This window comes from Phyllobates terribilis, unplaced genomic scaffold, assembly GCF_046119375.1.
Source record: "Phyllobates terribilis strain yellow unplaced genomic scaffold, ASM4611937v1 Scaffold_5__5_contigs__length_657084704, whole genome shotgun sequence".
Lineage (NCBI taxonomy): Eukaryota > Metazoa > Chordata > Amphibia > Anura > Dendrobatidae > Phyllobates > Phyllobates terribilis.
Genome location: NW_027362765.1, coordinates 318,175,134 through 318,197,301, shown reverse-complemented (window position 1 = coordinate 318,197,301; position 22,168 = coordinate 318,175,134). Strand labels below are relative to the sequence as shown.

The 22,168-nt window shown below is 41.2% G+C and overlaps 1 protein-coding gene across 3 annotated transcripts in view; it reads left to right on the top strand.

Moving 5' to 3' along the window:
- Nucleotides 1-21,053, top strand: part of LOC141273108 (uncharacterized) — a 47,351-nt gene extending 26,298 nt beyond the window's left edge. The window contains exons 4-9 of one of the 3 annotated variants that reach the window (XR_012322062.1): nucleotides 903-1,000; nucleotides 14,552-14,660; nucleotides 15,279-15,367; nucleotides 15,829-16,293; nucleotides 17,631-18,075; nucleotides 18,780-21,044. Coding sequence is in view for 2 of the 3 variants with exons in the window: in XM_073684497.1 (XP_073540598.1) it covers nucleotides 903-1,000; nucleotides 14,552-14,660; nucleotides 15,279-15,367; nucleotides 15,829-16,293; nucleotides 17,631-17,969 (1,100 nt within the window). In the remaining variant the exon portion in view is untranslated. Of the gene's footprint in view, nucleotides 1-902; nucleotides 1,001-14,551; nucleotides 14,661-15,278; nucleotides 15,368-15,828; nucleotides 16,294-17,630 lie in introns of all 3 variants that reach the window. The other 2 variants (XM_073684498.1, XM_073684497.1) reach the window with 2 other exon arrangements.
- The last annotated feature ends 1,115 nt before the right edge of the window (nucleotides 21,054-22,168 follow it).

Below are 22,168 nucleotides of genomic sequence, written 5' to 3'. Positions count from 1 at the left end.
AAAAAAAATTGGGTCTAAAGTAACATTTTTGTGAAAAAAGTTAAATGTTAATTTTTTTCTTCCACATTCCAAAAATTCTTGTGAAGCACCTGAAGGGTTAATAAAGTCCTTGAATGTGGTTTTGAGCACCTTTAGGGGTGCAGTTTTTAGAATGGTGTCACTTTTGGGTATTTTCTGTCATAAAGAGCCCTCAAAGTGACTTCAAATATGATGTGGTCCCTAAAAAAATGTTTTTGTAAATTTTGTTGGAAAAATGAGAAATCGCTGGTCAACTTTTAACCCTTATAGCTCCCTAACAAAAAAAAATTTTGGTTCCAAAATTGTGCTGATGTAAAGTAGACATGTGGGAAATGTTATTTATTAACTCTTTTGTGTGACATATCTCTCTGATTTAAGGGCATGAAAATTCAAAGTTTGAAAATTGCAAAATTTTCAAAATTTTCGCCAAATTTCCGATTTTTTCACAAATAAACGCAAGTGATATCAAAGAAATTTTACCACAATCATGAAGTACAATATGTCACGAAAAACAATCTCAGAATCAGGGGAATCCATTGAAGCGTTCCAGAGTAATTGCTTCATAAAGTGACAGTGGTCAGAATTGAAAAAATTGGCCCGGTCACGAAGGCAAAAACAGGCTCTGGTGCGAAGTGGTTACTCAGCTAGTTCTAGGGCGACGTCATCTGTGCATCATGTCACACAGATGATGTTGCACCAGACCTAGATAATTAAATGCTGTTCCGGGGATTCAGGAAAGTAAAAGATTTGCAGGCTTCATATATAGCCGCCAGGTACTACTGATCTGAACGCTAGACCAGTCTCCCGAATCAATCCACTTATCTCTAGTCATGGTAGATCTTCACCTAAACATTTTGTTCAGTTTTTGTGTGTGTTTCCTACAGATTGCACCAGTAACAAAAATTCACCTGAAAAATGTCCAACTCCTCGATTTTCACAGAACCGCACAGAAGAAGTTTTTCCTCCTGAAAAGCATATTAAGGTATCAACTGCACACAGTCTTATTAAAAAATGGAATAAAATTCTCGTTATTTGGGTTAAGGAGCAATTCATTTTGTGCCCCTCTTGTTAATCCTCAAGACGGGGCACACTTTTTAGTTTGTTTTGTCTTTTTTTTAATTCGAGGAGTTTCTTATAGTTTCTGCACTTTTTTTTAAATTTCCTAGTTTAGAAGACCCTAGTTGGCACATACAGTGGGGAAAATAAGTATTTGATACACTGCTGATTTTTGCAAGTTTTCCCACCTACAAAGAATGGAGAGGTCTATCATTTTTATCGTAGGTATACTTGAACTGTGAGAGACAGAATCTTAAAAAAATAATAATTTGATACAATAGAAAAACAAAACTTAATATTTGGTACATAAACCTTTGTTTGCAATTACAGAGGTCAGATGTTTCCTCTACAGAAACCTTTGCAATTACAGAGGTCAGATGTTTCCTCTAGTTCTTGACCAAGTTTGCACACAGTGCAGCAGTGATTTAGGCCCACTCCTCCATACAGATCTTCTCCAGATCTTTCAGGTTTCGGAGCTGTCGCTGGGGAACATTGAGTTTCTGCTCCCTCCAAAGATTTTTTATTCGTTTCAGGTCTGGAGACGGGCTAGGCCACTCCAGGACCTTGAAATGCTTCTTACGGAGCCACTCCTTAGTTGCCCTGTCTATGTGTTTTGGGTCATTGTCATGCTGGAAGACCCAGCAGTGACCCATCTTCAATGCTCTTCGTGAGGGAAGGAGGTTGTTGGCCAAATTCCTGCGATAAGCACCCCAAAGTATGAGGTTTCCCGCACCATGCTTCACTGTTCGGACGGTTTTCTGGGGGAAGTCTCCATACAGCAGCTGACTATACGACTGTCCCACCAGTCGTATAGACATCATCATACAGGAATCTCCATCTAAAGACCTTACTTATTACATGGACACAATACCAAGAAACATTATTCTTTAGTCATTGTTAGATTCTCTTGATGGGATCCCCTATCGACCACACAGACACAAATTGCTGGATCTGGCTCTTAAACAAACAAGACCATGGCGCCTTCTCTGAATTCTTACAAAACGAAAAATTCTTCATAAGAAACATGAGATTAAAAAAGAGCTCTGGATAGGGCATCAAAAGACCACCTCTTGGGGGAGATAGACAATGTTTCTCCTGACTATTCACTCTGTTACCCCACAAGAAGTGAAAGAAGATATTGGTACTTCTGGGGAGTAACGCATCGGGCACCGGGAACACCACACTGATATAGAGGAAGAGCTGGAGCAGGAAGGTCTTCAGCAGGCGGACCTTCTCCAGATACGTCAGCTTCCAGTGTTTCCAGCTCTGCACCTTCTGCTCACACACCACCATCTTCCCCTCCCGGTTCACCTTCCCATCACCTACAGCACCAAACACAACTCCCAAAACCTTTCTGACCCTGAATTGTTCTGATGGGCACAGAGTAGACATCACTGTCAACCCCTCAACCACAATGCCTCGCTTTTCTCCATGCTCATAAAGGAGTTAGACACATTGGAGAAAGCTGTGATCTCTTGCTGTAGAGCCACACAGTCATCTCTAGAAGAAACCAGAACCGACATGTCATCCGCATAGGCACAGAACCTTACATCATCCACTATACTCTGCAGGTGACACCACAGCCCTGTAAAATCTCTATGATCCTGCACTTTTCTGAGGAAAGGATCCAGACTAAAGACCTACAACAATAGGCTGAGAGGACAGCCCTGCCTCACCCCTAACATGATCCTGAAGGGCTCAGCCAAGTGACCATTTATTAGTGTCAGGCTTATGGCCTCCTTATACAGAAATTGCAGTCACTGCACAAACTGCACCGGGAAGTCATAGTGTAACAACACCTGGTACAGGTAGTCATGATGGACTCTATCAAAGGCTTTACTGTGGTCTAAGTCCACAATATACGCTCCCACATTGTGCTGCTTACCACGTCACAGCTTCTCTCACCAGCAGCAATGAGTCCTCTATCGTCCGACCCTTCACACCGTCTGGTTGGCGATGATCAGCTTACCCGCCACCTCACTCAGCCGATAATACAAGATCTTGGCCAGGATTTTATAATCCGTGTTCAGCAAAGACAATGGACGCCATTTCTTTATATTTTTTAGATTTCCCTTCTTTGCCAGGAGAACCAGAACAGATGTATACTGGGACTGTAGGAGCTTCCCTGCAGAGAGGCAATCATTATAGACCTGCACCAGGTCCAGGTCCCTGAACTCTCTATAAAACTCGCTGGTCAGGCCGTCCAGCCCCGGGCTCTTGTTGGCCTTTAAGGAGTTAATGGTTCTTTTCACCTCCTCCTCAGTTATGGGACCGGCCATACTATCTGCCTGCACTGGATCTAACGTTGGTAGGGACACCCCCTTCAGATAGGCTTTCATGTCATCTTTATCTATATGAACCTCTTTACATAGATCTCTATAATAATCACCAATGATCTTGGGTACTTTCTCCTGCTCCGATTGCTTCACCCCATTCTCATTCAACAAGGCAGTGGTTAGCTTCTTACTAACCCTGTTCTTACAGGTAATAAAAGGGATCTGGGTTATGGACGCCCCAACTAGTAAACTCTCCCTCCGCCTTGATAGACTTGAGGCGATCATACTGCAGCTCCCTCATTCGCTGCTTTATATGGCTGCCGCTCCGTCCGCCCACCTCCTCTCCACCTTTCATAATAATAATCTTTATTTTTATATAGCGCTAACATATTCCGCAGCGCTTTACATACATTATCATCACTGTTCCCATTGGGGCTCACAATCTAGATTCCCTATCAGTATGTCTTTGGAGTGTGGGAGGAAAACGGAGAACCCGGAGGAAAGCCACGCAAACACGGGGAGAACATACAAACTCCTTGCAGATGTTGTCCTTGTTGGGATTTGAACCCAGGACCCCAGCGCTGCAAGGTTGCAGTGATAACCACCATGCTGCCCATCCTGCTATATAGCCGGCTCAGGAGCAGTCTCAAGGCGGAGTATCTCATATACTCCATATTACTAAGTCTCCTGGCTGCTCGTATAATAAACTGCTTGATGTCACTCTTCATGATCTCCCACTACTTGACTGTGTCATCACACATACATTGGGTGGTACTACGCTCATTATAGAATGTGGTGAAGGCCTCTTTGAACCGTGGATCTTGGACCACAGAGCTGTTCACCTTCCAATACCCCTTTCCACAGACATCTGCTTGGGCCAGACCCAGCGTCATGCTCACCATACAATGGTCAAAAAACTCCAGGGGGCTGATCCTGTACTGAGAGCATCTCACCTCTCTCTTCTATACACCCGGTCTGTTCTGCTGGCATTACCACCCTTATGGTATGTGTACATCTTACTGGTATGATGAGAACCATAGAGGTCTACTAGATGGGCCTGCTGGACTATATTATTAAGAAACGTCTCATCATATCTTAGTTTCTTATGACATCTGGATCTGTCCAGATTATAGGACACATTATTGTGTGTGGGAACTGTAATAAACACTTTAAAGTGAAGCAATATGACTTCATGTCATCAAATAGCTCCCTCCCCTGTTTTCTAGTCTGCAGAGTATAAATGTTTATCGATCTATAATGGATGGAGTCCAATGTAAAGTCCAGCATCAGACAGCGTCCCGGACAGATCTCCAGGACTCTGTCCACTTGGACATTCACGGTATTAAAGAGGATCCCTACACCATCATTTCTCTCCAGACCGAAGGACCAGTATGACGGCCCAAGTCTCCAGTCTCGCTTGGCTGCATACACATGGGCATTGCACTTCAGATACGTCTTCTGTAAGAAGAAGACGTCAGATCTCTTGTCAGACAAACGCTGGTAAATTGCCTGCCGCCGGCTCCCAGTCCTCACACTGTTCACATTAATGGAGCTTCCTCATCACTTAGACTTTCTGGTCTTCTTCCTTCCACTGCTGTCACCTGCAGTACCCCATTTCTTGGACATGGGAGGGTCAGGATCCACCTCATCAGAGACATTTTCTAGGATGTATGAAGGACTTTGCTCCATTTGTGCTGCTTCTTCCTGGTCTTCTCCTCCCAGTACATTATAACGTCTGTGACTTATCGCTAGCACTGGAGGCTCAGAGGTTTTCTGTACTGTTGTAACTTTTCTGGCAGAATTCACAGATGCATCTTTTTTTGTTACGGTCACAAAACCTTCCTCATCCACACTGGACACTGCGGGCAGGTTAACTGCTTCTACAGATATACTGGGCTGATGCTTGGATGGTTTGGTGACAGGTTTTCTGGACACCTTAGGCCTCTCTTAAGTGACTGGCATTTTAGGCCCTACTTTAGTGGCTGATCATAGTTTCTATCTTACTTTAGTGCCTGATGGTGGTTTAGGTCTTTCTTTAGTGGCTGGTGGTAGTTTAGGTCTTTCTTCAGTGGCTGGTGGTCCTAGCAGTGCAGCATCCATTAGTACTAAATCAGAGTCTGTAGCAGGTTCCCTGCAACTGTAACTTCTATCCTCATCAGTACCGTCTTCTGGGACAACATCAGTACCTCTGGTGACATCTTCCTTAATAACTTCTAAGGAGGTTTGGCCATTATATTTATTATTTTCTGCATGCGGGCAATCCCGGAACGTATGCCCTAGTTCTGAGCACAGGTTACAGATGACGGGTCCAGTGCATTTGTCCTTTGTATGTCCGAACTGTCCACATAATGAGCAAGTGATACGAGAGCAGTTTATGGCAAGGTGCCTGCCCCCACATCTATGGCACAGACGTGGCTGACCAGGGTAGTAGCATATTCCCCTTTCTGAGTCAAAGTAGGAGTGCGGCAGATGTCTGGTCACACCGCTCTCTTGAAAAAGCTAGATTTTCACCGTATATCCTCCATTCCATAACTGCCCCTCATAGATCTTCTCGGGATGACTTGTCACCATGCACTGCTGGATCAGCCAGTGCTGCAGATCTGCCAGTGCCACCACCTCAGACTGGAACAGGACAGTGGCCGTTATCTCCTGCGGCTTAGACAGCTGGATACAATGGAGATTATCCCAGATCTCATCTTCTCTGGTGTCATTATAGATGTTCCAGAACAAATCCAGATCGCATTGGAGCTTAAAGCTGATGTCATAGATCCTGCTGGATGGGATATGGATCAGAGCGTAGACCTCAGACGCATTAAACTTCATAAACTCTTTCAGGGGAACTTTCCCAATGTAAATTCTGGATGGGATGTTCTCTGGTCCTGTGTATTTTATCCTGACTGCGTTCCTCCTCTGAGGTGGAGGGTTCACTGGTCTTATGATATAAGAGAACAGTCTCCTGAATTGATGGTCAGCAGATGGGTCAATGCTGGAGCTTTCCCCTGCCGCAGGTGGATTAGTGCTGGAGCTTTCCCCTGCCGCAGGTGGATTAGTGCTGGAGCTTTCCCCTGCCGCAGGTGGATTAGTGCTGGAGCTTTCCCCTGCCGCAGGTGGATTAGTGCTGGAGCTTTCCCCTGCCGCAGGTGGATTAGTGCTGGAGCTTTCCCCTGCCGCAGGTGGATTAGTGCTGGAGCTTTCCCCTGCCGCAGGTGGATTAGTGCTGGAGCTTTCCCCTGCCGCAGGTGGATTAGTGCTGGAGCTTTCCCCTGCCGCAGGTGGATTAGTGCTGGAGTTTTCCTCAGTCGCAGGTGGATTAGTGCTGGAGCTTTCCTCAGTTAAAGGTGGATTAGTGCTGGAGCTTTCCCCAGCCGCAGGTGGATCAGTGCTGGAAATCTCCACTGCTGCAGGAGGATCAGTGCTGGAGCTCTCCCCAGTCCTATGATTACTGACCGCTGATTGTGTTGCAATAACGCCCAGATCCACTACTTACTGTTGCACAATGTGGTCTCCATTCACTGACATGGATGGTTCAGAGTCCATTACCACTGCAGTGTGGTCTCCATTCACTGACCTACATGACATAAAATCCATCACCACTGATTGCTGCACAATATTGTCTCTATTCACTGACATGGAGGGCTCAGAGCAAGGTCTCACAGTGCTGAGGGTGGTGTTACCCACAGTATCATTACAGGGGGCTCACTTCATTGCTGCATACAGAGGTCACTGCAGTTAACCCCTCGTTTGCTGACACACTTTCCTCTGCAGCGTTCCCAGCATTTTCTGATGTCTCAGACCCCTCACATTGTGCAGCTGACATCAGTGCTGCATTTCTTACTGGGCTTCCTTGCTCCACAATACTGTACACAGTTTTAGATTTAATGTCTTTATTCCCAATGAAGCGTTTTCTGCTCACAGTCTGGGCTCTGGATCCCCTCTTTTTCTCTTTAGCCCAAGTCTCCATTCTGGGCACAGAGTTTAAATCTTTGTCCAGTTTTTCTTTCCTTCTCACCAGCTCTCGGCTGCAATCATCCAGACACTCGCACTTCATCAGTTTTATCTTAGGATCAGTCTCTTTCTTAATTTCATCTTTTACTTTTGCTGATTTGCAATTCCAGCTTAAATATACTTTACCTTGTAACTTTAGCATTTAATCCTCCAACATAACAAGCAGGTTTAGAAGACTCACCAGCCACCATCTCAAGCTTTCCATTACCATCAGGTGCACGCTGCAGGCCCGACTCCAGACCAGGGGCTTTCCCTGGATCATCAGCCCAGCTCCCCTCCACCTGGGTCAGAAGCCATGCCTCCGCCCTGCTGGGAGCTCACAAACACACGTCTATCTCTTCAATGGACAAGAATAGAACTACCATAATACTGCCTATTATAGACAAGAGTATAGCTACTGTGTTATTTCATTTTATATACATGAATATAGCCACTATGATACTGCTACCCTATTACAATATAACAATTGTAATTCGTCTTCTTATACAACTACTTTAGTACCAAGTGTACAAGTACTATAATACTGTCTACTATAGACAAGAGCATCACTATTAAAATACTGCCCCCAATGCAAAAAAAATATATTATATTACTGCTCCAATCTAAAGGAAAATATCTACTATAATATTGTGCCTATTTACAAGAATATAACTACTATAATACTGCCTACTATAGATAATAATATAACTACTATAATAAAGCTCCGTTTGCACAAAAATCAAAAGCAATGAACTGGAATGTAAATTGGTGTGTGTGCAGGCGCATGTTCACACTGGCCACTAAACAGACAAAATTCAAGATAAAAACAAAATGAGCAAATGCCCTGCAGTAAATAAATAGCAATAATGAAAATAATGTGCACATAAGGGTTTGGCCTCCCTTTTCTTTGAGCTGGACATTACGTTTATATAGCTCCCCACTGCTGGTTGTCCATTAGTCAGGGCCTCGGTCCTTTTCGGCCCTTATTCACATTCACGTAATGAGACACATTGTAAGGTTTTAATCCTAGAGGTTAGGACCGTCCCGAATAGGGTCACCATGACGTGGCTTGGGTGGCTTTTACGTTTTTTTTAATCAAAATTATTAACCAATACCCTACATTATTTTTATGCTCTATTGCTATTTATTTAGTTTCTGCAAGGTATTTGCTCATTTTGTTTTTATTTTAGATTTTGTCCCTTTGTACAACAGTGTAACTATTATAATATTGTCTCCCATGTACAACATAAAAGAGTAGAATTATTATTTTACTGGCTACTATAGACAAGAATTTAACTACTATAACACTGCTTTCCGTAGACAAGACTAACTATTATAGTACTGCTGTGTACAAGTGTATAAGTACTGTTATAATTGTTCCTATATACAAGAATAAAACTACTATAATACAGCTTCCTATGTACAAGTGCATAACTATTATAATACTGCCACCTATGTACAAGAATAAAACTACTGTAATATTGTGCCCATGTACAAGTGTATAACTACTATACAGTAATACTGCTCTTACAAACAAGAATAAAGCTACTATAAGGTTATGTGCACACAAAGCATTTTTGCTGCGTTTCCGCGGCATTTTTTTTCACTGCTAAAAATTGGTCTGCCAGCTATTGCAATGGTAATCCTGATGTGCTGTGCATCTTTTTTTAATTCTTTGTACTTGACGCTGAGACACATTAAAGGTGCCAGCCACCTCTGCAGTGGATCTGGTCTTCAGCCTCTTGATAATCAAGGCTTTGGTCGCAGGGTGGATTTTTGGCATGTTGTCAGAGCTCAAGTTGCAGTTCAAGTGAAGGTCTGGGGTGCTGGGTTTCTTTTTATACACACCCACTAATTAACTGATCATTTATTGAGCACTGGTGAGGATGTAAACTAGGATTGGGTGCATTATATGACCAGGCGACAAAACTTTTGTCTTGCCAAAATCTGACCATTCTGTGTTCATTAAATGGTCAATATTTCAGCATTGATGCCAATTTATTTTCTTAGGCTGTGTGCCCACTATGCGTTTTTCAAGCGTTTTTGCCACGGAATTTCCGCAGTGAAAACGCTTAAAAAACGCTTGGTAATACGTGCCCCATGGTCCCCAATGATATATCTGCGGAATTTTCCGCTGCGGATTATCATTGCGAAAAAATCCGCAGCATGTCCATTCATTTTGTGGACACGCAGCGTAATTGCCGCCATTGACTTGCATTGAAACGCTTAATATCAGTGTCAGCACTTTTGCACACACGGATATTAAGCGTTTCAATGTGCGGATGGTAACCGGGGCTGGAGGAGAGGAGACTCTCATCCAAACCCGGGTACCATAGAACCTGTAAAAAAAAAGAATTTAAAATAAAGATTATACTTACCTTCCGATGGCCCCCGGCCTCCTCAGCGATGCTTCCGGTCTCTGGTTCGGCTTGCAGTGGTGGGAGGACCTGTTATGACGTCATTTAGTCATGTGACAGGTCACGCGACCACTGACGGCGGTCGCGTGACCTATCACATGACTCAGTGACGTCATCGCAGGTCCTTTCACACCACCGCGAGACACCGGGGAGACCGGACGGAGCGGAGAATAGCACTGCAGCCTTGCAGCGCTGGGGTCCTGGGTTCATATCCCACCAAGGACAACATCTGCAAGGAGTTTGTATGTTCTCCCCGTGTTTGCGTGGCTTTCCTCCGGGTTCTCCGGTTTCCTACCACACTCCAAAGACATACTGATAGGGAATGTAGATTGTGAGCCCCGATGGGGACAGCAACGATAATGTATGTAAAGCGCTGTGGAATATGTTAGCGCTATATAAAAATAAAGATTATTATTATTATAGAAAATACCGGGGGCCATCGGAAGGTAAGTATAATCATTATTTTTTATTTTTTACCATTTTTATTCTTTTTTTTAACTATTACTTGGTCACACTATATATGCCGGTTGCATGGATTTATATAGTGTGACCAAGTTGTCCAGCACTTTCCAGGTGATGCTAAAATCGCTTGGAAAAGCGCTTGATAACCCACATGCAAAAAACCGCTTGACAAACGCTTCTACCTGGCAGGAAAAACGCATGTAAAATCCGCATGTATAATCCGCATGCGTTTTTCCTGCCAGGGAGATGCGGAAAAAATCTGCAGCACATAGCCTTAGCCTAAACCAAATTTGGGAGGGTTTCAGCTTTCAAAAGAGTAATGTATAAAACCAATGGATGAATTTAACGTCCGGTTATAAGCTTTTATTTACATAACATGGATAAGCGACATAACTTCTGTCAGGGAATGTACACTAACATGAGTGATTTTACACTCCTGTCAGTATACACTGCTGTCTTCTACATCAGTGACATCAGTGATTGCTGATGTCACTGCTGTAGAAGTGACCGGATCGCAGAGGGACAATCGAAAGTGGTAATCGTGCACTGCGTCGTGACGGTGGACAGGTGAGAGATATGGATGTTTATTTTACTTTTTTTTTCAGAAGATTGAAGGCTTCGGGGACGGACAGCGCAATAAATTTTTTTTAAAAACCATGTGTTTTTTATTTCATTAAAATACTTTATTCTGGCTATGTCTTTTATTATAAAGGCTGCGATAACTTCACTACGCAGTTAGTAATGCTGGCGTCTTAGGTATATTTTTGAGTAAAAATGTACATTGTTGTTTTAGTCTATAAAGAGAAAAATCTGAGAAAATGAAAATTTTGCAGTGGTCTCTTAATTTTTGCCAGAGCTGTAATTACCCCAGTTCTGATGATAAGCCAAGGGTTTAAGCAATGTCCCACCAAATAACTTTATTTAGCTCCAAGAAGCATTCATTGATGTACAAAAACGCTTCAAAAACAGCGGTAAAACCGTGCTGTTTTTCCTTCCAAGGAGATGCAGAAACGCTCAGTAAATTTTTGCTTGAACCCAGGACCCCAGCGCTACAAGGCTGCAGTGCTAACCACTGAGCCACCATGCATTATGTACATGAATAGAACTACTATAATATTGCTCATTATGTACAAGAATATAACTACTATAATACTGCTCACTATGTACAAGAATATAACTGCTATAATACTGCCCCTGTTTACATGAATATAACTACTATAATACAGCCTCCTATGTACAAGGGTAGAAATACAATAATGTTGCCCACTGTAGACAAGAATATAGCTACTATAACACTGCTCACTTTGTACAAGAATATAACTACTATAATACTGCGCCTATGTACAAGAATATAAATGTTATGGTACTGCTCATTATGTACAAGAATATAGCTACTACAATACTGCTTATAATGTACAAGAATATAACTACTATCATACTGCCCCTATGTACAAGAATGTAACCACTATAATACTGCCCTACGTACAAGCATGTAACTGCTATAATACTGCCCCTATGTACAAGAATGTAACTGCTATAATACTGCCCATTATGTACAGGAATATAACTACTATAATACTGCCCCTATGTACAAGAATGTAACTGCTATAATACTGCCTTACGTACAAGAATGTAACTGCTGTAATACTGCCACTGTGTACATGAATATAACTGCTATAATACTGCTCCTATGTACAAGAATATAACTACTATAATACTGCCACTGTGTACATGAATATAACTACTATAATACTGCCCCCTATGTACAAGAATACAACTACTATAATACTGCCCCCTATGTACAAGAATACAACTACTATAATACTGCCCCCTATGTACAAGAATAGAACTACTATAATACTGCCCCCTGTGTACAAGAATATAACTACTATAATACTGCCCCTATGTACAAGAATGTAACTACTATAATACTGCTCCTATGTACAAGAATATAACTGCTATAATACTGCTCCTATGTACAAGAATATAACTACTATAATACTGCCACTGTGTACATGAATATAACTGCTATAATACTGCTCCTATGTACAAGAATATAACTACTATAATACTGCCACTGTGTACATGAATATAACTACTATAATACTGCCCCCTATGTACAAGAATATAACTACTATAATACTGCCTCCTATGTACAAGAATATAACTACTATAATATTGCCACTATGTACAAGAATACAACTACTATAATATTGCCCCTATGTAGAAGAATATAACCTACTATTAACTACCCTTGTGCATGAATATTACTACAACACTGCTCACTATGTAGAAGAATATAACTACTATAATACTGCCCCTATGTACATGAATATAACTACTATAATACTGCCCCTATGTACAAGAATATAACTACTATAATACTGCCCCCTATGTACAAGAATATAACTACTATAATACTGCCCCTATGTACAAGAATGTAACTACTATAATACTGCTCCTATGTACAAGAATATAACTACTATAATACTGCCCCTATGTACAAGAATATAACTACTATAATACTGCTCCTATGTACAAGAATATAACTACTATAATACTGCCCCCTATGTACAAGAATATAACTACTATAATACTGCCCCCTATGCACAAGAATATAAGTACTATAATACTGCTCCCTATGTATAAGAATATAACTACTATAATACTGCCCCCTATGTACAAGAATATAACTACTATAATACTGCTCCTATATACAAGAATATAACTACTATAATACTGCTCATATGTACAAGAATATAACTACTATAATACTGCCCCCTATGTACAAGAATATAACTACTATAATACTGCCCCTATGTACAAGAATATAACTACTATAATACTGCTCCTATGTACAAGAATATAACTACTATAATACTGCTCCTATGTACAAGAATATAACTACTATAATACTGCTCCTATGTACAAGAATATAACTACTATAATACTGCCCCCTATGTACAAGAATATAACTACTATAATACTGCCCCCTATGCACAAGAATATAAGTACTATAATACTGCTCCCTATGTATAAGAATATAACTACTATAATACTGCCCCCTATGTACAAGAATATAACTACTATAATACTGCTCCTATATACAAGAATATAACTACTATAATACTGCTCATATGTACAAGAATATAACTACTATAATACTGCCCCCTATATACAAGAATATAACTACTATAATACTGCCCCTATGTACAAGAATATAACTACTATAATACTGCTCCTATGTACAAGAATATAACTACTATAATACTGCCCCCTATGTACAAGAATATAACTACTATAATACTGCCCCTTATGTACAAGAATATAACTACTATAATACTGCTCCTATGTACAAGAATATAACTACTATAATACTGCCCCCTATGTACAAGAATATAACTACTATAATACTGCCCCTATGTACAAGAATATAACTACTATAATACTGCCCCCTATGTACAAGAATATAACTACTATAACACTGCCCCCTATGTACAGGAATATAACTACTATAATACTGCCCCTATGTACAAGAATATAACTACTATAATACTGCCCCCTATGTACAAGAATATAACTACTATAACACTGCCCCCTATGTACAGGAATATAACTACTATAATACTGCCCCCTATGTACAAGAATATAACTACTATAATACTGCCCCTTATGTACAAGAATATAACTACTATAATACTGCTCCTATGTACAAGAATATAACTACTATAATACTGCCCCCTATGTACAAGAATATAACTACTATAATACTGCCCCTATGTACAAGAATATAACTACTATAATACTGCCCCCTATGTACAAGAATATAACTACTATAACACTGCCCCCTATGTACAGGAATATAACTACTATAATACTGCCCCTATGTACAAGAATATAACTACTATAATACTACACCTATGTACAAGAATATAACTACTATAATACTGCCCCTATGTACAAGAATATAACTACTATAATACTGCCCCCTATGTACAAGAATATAACTACTATAATACTGCTCCTATGTACAAGAATATAACTACTATAATACTTCTCCTATGTACAAGAATATAACTACTATAACACTGTTCACTATGTACAAAAATATAACTAATATGTAATTGCTTTGTTCAATAATTTATCAAAAGTGTATATTTTTTGTGCAAGAATATACATACTGTAAAACAGCTGCTATATACAACAATGTAATTTCTGCTATACTGCCACCTATATATAACAGAATAACTACTATAATACTGTTTCCTATGTACAAGTGTATAACTATTATAATACTGCCCCCTGTGTACAAGAATCCAACTATGTTTGTGTATTTAGGAAGAAAACCTGAATATTGTGGTAGTTGATATTGGTCCAGAGATTCAAAGGGAAAATATAAGAAGTGTGAGGGTCAAAGAGGAGGAAATTCCTGCAGACATCAGCCCAGGTGTGTAATAACTACTAAGACACCATTCCATGTTCTGATGAGTAACATGTATCTGTGCAGGCCGCTGTGTATTACATGAGGACGTTGTATTTTATTACTGGAAATCTGATAATGTATGTTGCTCATCATGGAGAAGGCAAGCCATAGAACTACTTGTTCTTTAGGAAACTCATGTGCCAGGTCCCCAGGACATAGAAACAGATCAGTACATACAGCAAACATTTACCAGCATGAGCATATACCATTCATTCAAGAGGCACCGATCAGTTTATACGCCACTGAGCAATGTTCACACAACTGAGTCACAAGTATGAGCAATTCTTATACGCCACTAGGTTACTAGATATCAAGCAATGTCTATAATCCTCAATCACCAATTGGAAACACATGTAGGGATGAAGCAACATGAGCTAAACATTACAAAAAAGTAATGCACATATTACTCCCTAGGCCACAGGAGCAATCTGTAACCAAAGGGGAGAATGGTATATAGACCATTGGTTCACAAAAGACTGGGCATTATATTTATATTTACCCTGCTTGGTCACAAAATATCAAAGACTTTGTCACATGTGTGCCACTCTGTATGACATTGTGTTTGTTTATTAACTGTTTCAGTACATCTAAACACAAGGCGAAGTTCCCTTCGAAATCCTTACAAGAAATGGTGGTCTCCTGCTAAAAGCAGTCGTGCAGGTGCTCATAAGGTATATAATTGCAAATATTATCTCCAAACAAGAACCAATGTAGAATGGTCTTTAAAGAAGGTGTCTATTACTGGACAACCCCTATTGACTGCCCCTGTGTGATTAAAGGAATAAGAAAAATGCATACTTACCTCCCAGAGTGGCGCAGCTCTTCCCCTTCGAGTGCTGCCCCCCCCGCCCCCAGCGATCTCTTGTCATTGTTTGTCATGTGAGCGCTGCAGTCCATCAGCGGCCACTGATGGACTGCCACCTTCACAGTTCCATCTGACAGTCCGGGAGGTAAGTAGAAGACTTGAGGTTGTAACAACCTCTCTTTTTTTCTTTTTATAAACCTAAGTGCTTTTTTAATGTAGATACGGCTCTGGATTAAAATGGAAATTGGCTGCAAGGCAAAGCCTTTTGGTGGAGTTATTTTTAATTGCGGATTATGATGTCAGAAGTGATAAATGTTTTTTTAATAGATGGATCTCTCAAAAAAGAAAATTTATTCCGAATATCTCATGAATCCACAGTTCCTGAAAGAATTCATAGACATGTATCGGTCCTTTCCGTGCCTGTGGAACGTGAAGATCTCCGATTATTCCAATAAACAGAAAAGACTGAAGGCCTATGAGAGCATGGTCAACCTCTGCCGGTCTGTGTGCCCAAGCGCCAACATCCAGTTTGTTAAACATAAAATTGCCAATTTGAGAACAGTCTTCAAGAAAGAATTCAACAAAGTACAGGTATCCATAAAGACGGCCACCTCTGCTGATGACGTGTATGTGCCCCGGCTGTGGTACTTTGACCTGCTTAAGTTCACAATTGGTCAGGATTTACCAATAGAGGGATCATCCAATTCAGGAGAGTCCCAGGAATGCCGCCAGGAAGATGAGCCAGTGGAAGAGACCATGGAGATTCTGGAGGACTCAACTAATGTGTCTCAGGTATTTCATGTTCGGCTTTAATTCAATGTCACTTCCGGTTTACAGTCTCATCACCAGTGTATTATTATTAGCCATTATTTGCTGGAGGAAAGCATGCAGCACTGTTCACTTAACCCCTTTTGCCTGCACCTTACACAGCAAGTGCACCAATCTCCTCATTATAACCACTTAAATGCCACTGTCAACCTTTGAAAATGGGATTTAAGTGGCATGATTTCATTACCCATCCCAACCCCCTCCTTGCTATGCAATCTCAAGGTGCCAGTGGGCTGCCATGGTACTGAAGGCCACCAACTCACTTCTGTGAAGCTCAGCCTTTTGCTGGGCTTCATAATAGATTGTTAGTTTCACCACATACTGCAGTATGTAGTGAAATTAGTATATAGTACAAGCACAGGATAAAGTTTACTAGAGGAGTATAAATTAAAAAGGGGTAATTTTAAAAAGAAAAAAATTCCCAATACAAAAATAATAAAGAAACAAACATAGTTAGTACTGTCACGCCCACAAAAGTCCAATTTTACAAAATCTAAAACTATTTAATCTGTATAGTAAATTCCATAAAGAAAAAAAAATGAAATCATTTTTTTCTTTTGCCACACCTCCCCCACAAAATGCAATAAAATAGCTAATAAAAACAACTCTGAGAAGGATGACTCAAGCCAATTTTTATTTTCTTACAAAGTTCTGAATTTACTGAATGTTGATGGGAAAATATGAAATGATGTCTCTTGGATGAAGGTGAGGAAAAAAGAAAGCAAAAAAATGTCTTCACCACCAGAATAGCCATGTCAGTGCCCTTAATTGATTAGGCTATCTCACCACCTTGTCAACTCTGTTATAGTCCTGCTTCAAAATTATTAGGTGGGAATGCACTGTGTATGCCTGGTGGGGTAAGTATGGCACTTTAGGAGTCATCTAGTGGGCACCAGGCCAGTAGTATGTCAGAAGCATGCTGATCTTGGGAGGGGTAGTGGCCATTCCATTTGTATGAAGTTGTTTGTCCTTAAAAATGCAGATATATTCAGGACATAGAGGTACTTGGGGTACATATTTGAAGGAACATGGTCTGCCAAGTCTATTGCCTTATTTGGTGCATTGATCTGTCCATAAGTTGGTACTAGGCTGTGAAGACAGTAGGGAGAATTAAGAAGCTGCAGGGCATAGTGCATGGCACAGGGTCCCCCAGCAGCAGACTACTCTGGAAGTAGTGAACCGATCTCGTCCGTTAGTCCTTGTGATCACATTCCAGAAAGGACCCCCATAATACTTTAATAGTGATTTTTATTATCAAAAGCTTGCAGGAAGGTTTTGACGCTCAAACATGTGACTTTCAGGTAACCAGTAACAGCCAATCTGAGGACGTGGACTACGACCCACAGGAGGATATGCCATTTATAAGGAAGAGAAAGAAAGGAAAACTGTACAATGATGATGACCTGAGCAATGAGCTGCTTTCCCAAGCTGCAGCAATTCTCTCTAAAAACAATGACGAGTATGATGCCTTTGGCATAACAGTTGCGTCAAAATTACGAAGGATGGAGGAAAAACAAAGACTTGTTGCTGAGGTCCTAGTCATGGATGTTTTATACAAGGGCATGCTGAACCAGTTAAGTGAAGAATCGTACATTGCCGATTACCCCATTCACTACTACTCTTCCAACGCAATGAGCTGACCTCCTTCCTCCAGTTTCTCTCAAACCTATCCTCACCAAATGGCCAGGAAAAGCTGTGACTCTGCACCCATCTAAAATATTTGGGTCTCCTCATCCTGTTTAAAGGGTAACTCCACTCACAAGTTCAATATTTGTTTTCTATATGCCTTATGTACATATTATGTGAAGGCTGTATACACAATATACTGCTGATATTGGTTGTTTGTAGTGTTACTCCGTAGGGTAAACTTTCATTGCCTTCCATCCGTTATCCCTCAGCCTGCAATCTCCAGTATAAAAATCCTTTTGTCAATGGCTGGAGTGGGAACTCCGCTGAAAACACATACATCTACTATTACATGATTTCACCTTTGGAGCTGATAGAATTTTGTATTTAGGTATTCTTTAGATCCACGTTTCTTGAGATCCTGCTCTGCTCTAATTTCTGTAACTTCCATTCATTTTAATGGGGGTTGCAGTAACAGAGCAGCTCGTCTGCTTTAGGCTGTTTCCGTAGTTCCACCTCCATAGGTCTGAGCTTGGACGGACTTATTTCCCTGTCAGACATGAAAGGCTGAGATGGGAATAACCCTTTAATGCATATGTAGACCGTTACGGTGTACCCATCGTTATTTCCGATGGGAAGGTGAGGTTTTCACCAGAGTTCTCACTAAGGGTGACAACCATTAACTTTCCTGGGAGAAGGCGGTCACAGGCTTGCCTCGTTATAGATTCAATAATATGATCTGAAATATAGCAATGTCAAAAAGTAAAGTCGCCCACTGTCAATTTTCATATATGTAAACCTATATCTGATCTTCATCCTAACAGAATGTACAGATAAAGTAACGGTGCAAAAAGACGACAGTGATCTATGCAGCAAGCAGAAAATCCATTGCTACTTCCTCACATTGCTTCAACTCGTTGCACATGGACCTGCAGTTCACTCAGCAAGTCAGCGCTGCTCAGTGAAAAGATGCCACATAGTCACTTGCATCTGAGGAAAAAGAATAAAATCACAGCACTGACTGAATCCTAAGATTTAGAGGGCCGATTAATCAAAGCTTTAATTCTAGAATTCTGTCATAAAAAGCTCTGAAAACTCGAGGCTGCACTAACATTTTGCGACTTTTAACATTCCCGCGCCATTTTTGAGGCAATGTTTTAGGCTATGTGCCCACGATGCAGAAATGCTCCGGATTTTTTCCTGAGCGTTTCTGCATCTCCCTGGCAGAAAAAACGCATGCGGATTGTACATGCGGATTGTACATGCGGATTGTACATGCGGATTGTACATGTGGGCTGTACATGTGTTTTTCCTGCCAGGGACATGCGGATGTGAAGCGTTCTTCACTTGCATTTCCGCATGCGGGTTGTCAAGCGCTTTCCAAGCGATTTTAGCATCACTTGGAAAGTGCTTGACAACTTGGTCACACTATATAAGTCCATGCAATCCATGCGGATTTATATAGTGTGACCCGAGAGAATGTCAAAAAATAAATCTGTACTTACCTTCCGATGGCCCCCGGTGTCTTGCTTCACCGTCCCGGCTGCCGGCAAATCGCGTTACACCAAAGGACCTGACAACGTCAGAGTCATGTGACTGGTCCAACGTCAGCGTCACGTGACCCGTCACACGACTCTGACGTCAGCGCAGGTCCTTCATTTCATCGCGAACTGCCGGCATGAGAGGAGGAGCGCATCGGGGGCCGCCAGAAGGTAAGTATATATTTCTTTTTTCTTTTTTTTTTTTTTTTACAGCTTTCTATGGTACCCAGGTCCGGAGGAGAGTCTCCTCTCCTCCACACCCGGGTACCATCCGCACATTGGAACGCATGGAATGCGCATCTACATATATAGTGATGCGTAATCCATGCGGTCCAATACAAGTCAATGGCGGCGAAAACGCCGCACTTCCGCAAAATAATTGGTAGTGCTGCGTTTTTTTCCGCAATGATAATCCGCAGCGGAAATTTCCGCAGCATGTGCACAGCACATGCGGATTATCATTGGGGAACATGGCAGACCTTCTACCAAGCGTTTTTTAAACGTTTCTGCAGCGGAATTGCTGCTGCGGAAATGCTTAAAAAACGCATAGTGGGCACACAGCCTTATTCCAGAAAAATCCACGTTTTTCTTCTATGTAATTGAGCTGTTCCATGACTATGGGCCGGACACTGATCTGCATGAGAATCTGCCTCCAGGGATTATTTTGTGATATGTAATGGCCGCTCTCTGCTCTACTGATCTCACTGCAGAGATGTGTGTGATTATACCTGACACATCTGCAGGTTCCTTTCAACTTCCATACAGGCAGCCAATTTAGCAATATTGTTGCAATTCAGCAGAGCTCAGAGAGCTTCAAAAAATGTATTTGCAAGAAGACAAAGTTCAGTCCTACTGGTTCTGTGTTAGTTACATGCCTCACACAGGCAACTCACCCTTTTATTTATAGTAATCTCTGGAGGCAGATTCTCATGCAGATCAGTATTAGGCCCATAGTCCTGAACATTTACATGTATTAAAAATGTGGATTTCTCTGGAATAAGACATTGGATCACATATATCAAGGTATCATTTAATTCAGCTTCCTATGACAAACATGCCCATATAGAAGGCTTAGGACGGTTGAGCCTCCTGACAGATTCCCTTGAACATCTTCAAAGCCTTGGGCTGTACCAACCACTGCCTCTAAGGTACTGTTGAAATGCAATACATTTCAAAGCACTTGTGAGAAAGTATGTAAAGAAAATAGCATGAAAAACTCCAATAATAACACATTCTGACAACGAATATGTATCAGTATCTAGTCTGTATTAGTATTTACCACTATCTGAAGTTTCCTATTTTGTTTACTTTCCATAGGGCATCTTTACTTTTTGACACTACTTAATGATCATTAAGTTATTCACTATAGTTTATTTCCTGTTTTTCTAGGTGAAAATATTTAAAGCGCACCTGTCAGCAGGATTGTGCTCAGTAAACGACAGTACCCTGATTAAAATGATACCTTGGTTGATGAAATCAGTCCTGTGGTTCTTGTGTAATCTTTACTTTCAGTTTTCAGTTTAGAGATAATGATATGCTCGTGCTTTGGGGCGGCCTGCTGGGGGCGCTCTATCTGGTGCTTTGCTTACATATTCATCTGTATGCTCTTATGACAGGTTACTGTGCCTTCACTGCCCTGCCTCCTATTTTACCTAGCCCCGCAATACTAGATGCATTATATAAAATAGGAGGCAGGTCAGTGAAGGCACAGTGAGCTGTCATAAGAGCATACAGATGAATATGTAAGCAGAGCACCAGATAGAGCGCCCGCCCCGAAGCACGAGCATATCATTGTCTCCAAACTGAAAGTAAAGATTACACAAGAACCACAGCACGTATTTCTTCAACCAAGGTATCATGTTAATCAGTGTAATGTCGCCCATCTGACAGTGTATGTGGTTTACTGAGCACAATCCTGCTGACTGGTGTGCTTTATGAGAATATGTCAGCAGGTTTTTGCTATGTAATCTGAGAGCAGCATGATGTGGTGGCAGAGACCCGGATTCCAGCAATGTGCCACTTACTGGGCTGAGTATTGTTGTTTCAATAAAATAAGTGATTTATCAGCAGGAGATTATCACTAGAGGACAACTGGCCTCATACCTTCTGGTCCAACTACGCCCTCACCACTGATTATCAACTTTCTGTCAATATACAGTGTACACCGAAAGCTGCCAATCAGTGGTGTGGTTCTACAAAGCTCAGGATTCAGAGCTCTGCTAGCTACATCTGCAGCAGAAAATACTGTGATTCTATCACAACTGCTGCAGCTAGTAACTAAGTGATACATCACTGGGATCATGGTCTCTGACCCTACATCGTGCTGCTGACTGATTCCCTTTATTTATGTGAATAACAGGTAGGTACTTGACAACATAGCCATTAAAACATTGCGGCTGCTGCAAAGTACTTCAACAGAGTGTATGCATATTGAGTGAGGTGCCCCCTTAAGCCTATTTACACAACTCTTTCCCCTGTGAATTTCAGATTGATTTCCGAATTGATAATACTTTATGGCAATGGAGTTTTTCCTTTGTTCTCTTCCTTCTAATTGTCCGCCATTTCAGTCAGCATTCTGACCAACGATGTAAACTATGTTCTACTGGTTTTGTAATGTTGGTTACATGTTAAAGTTGTACTCTGCCAGACTAGACATCTTGTTTTCCTACAGG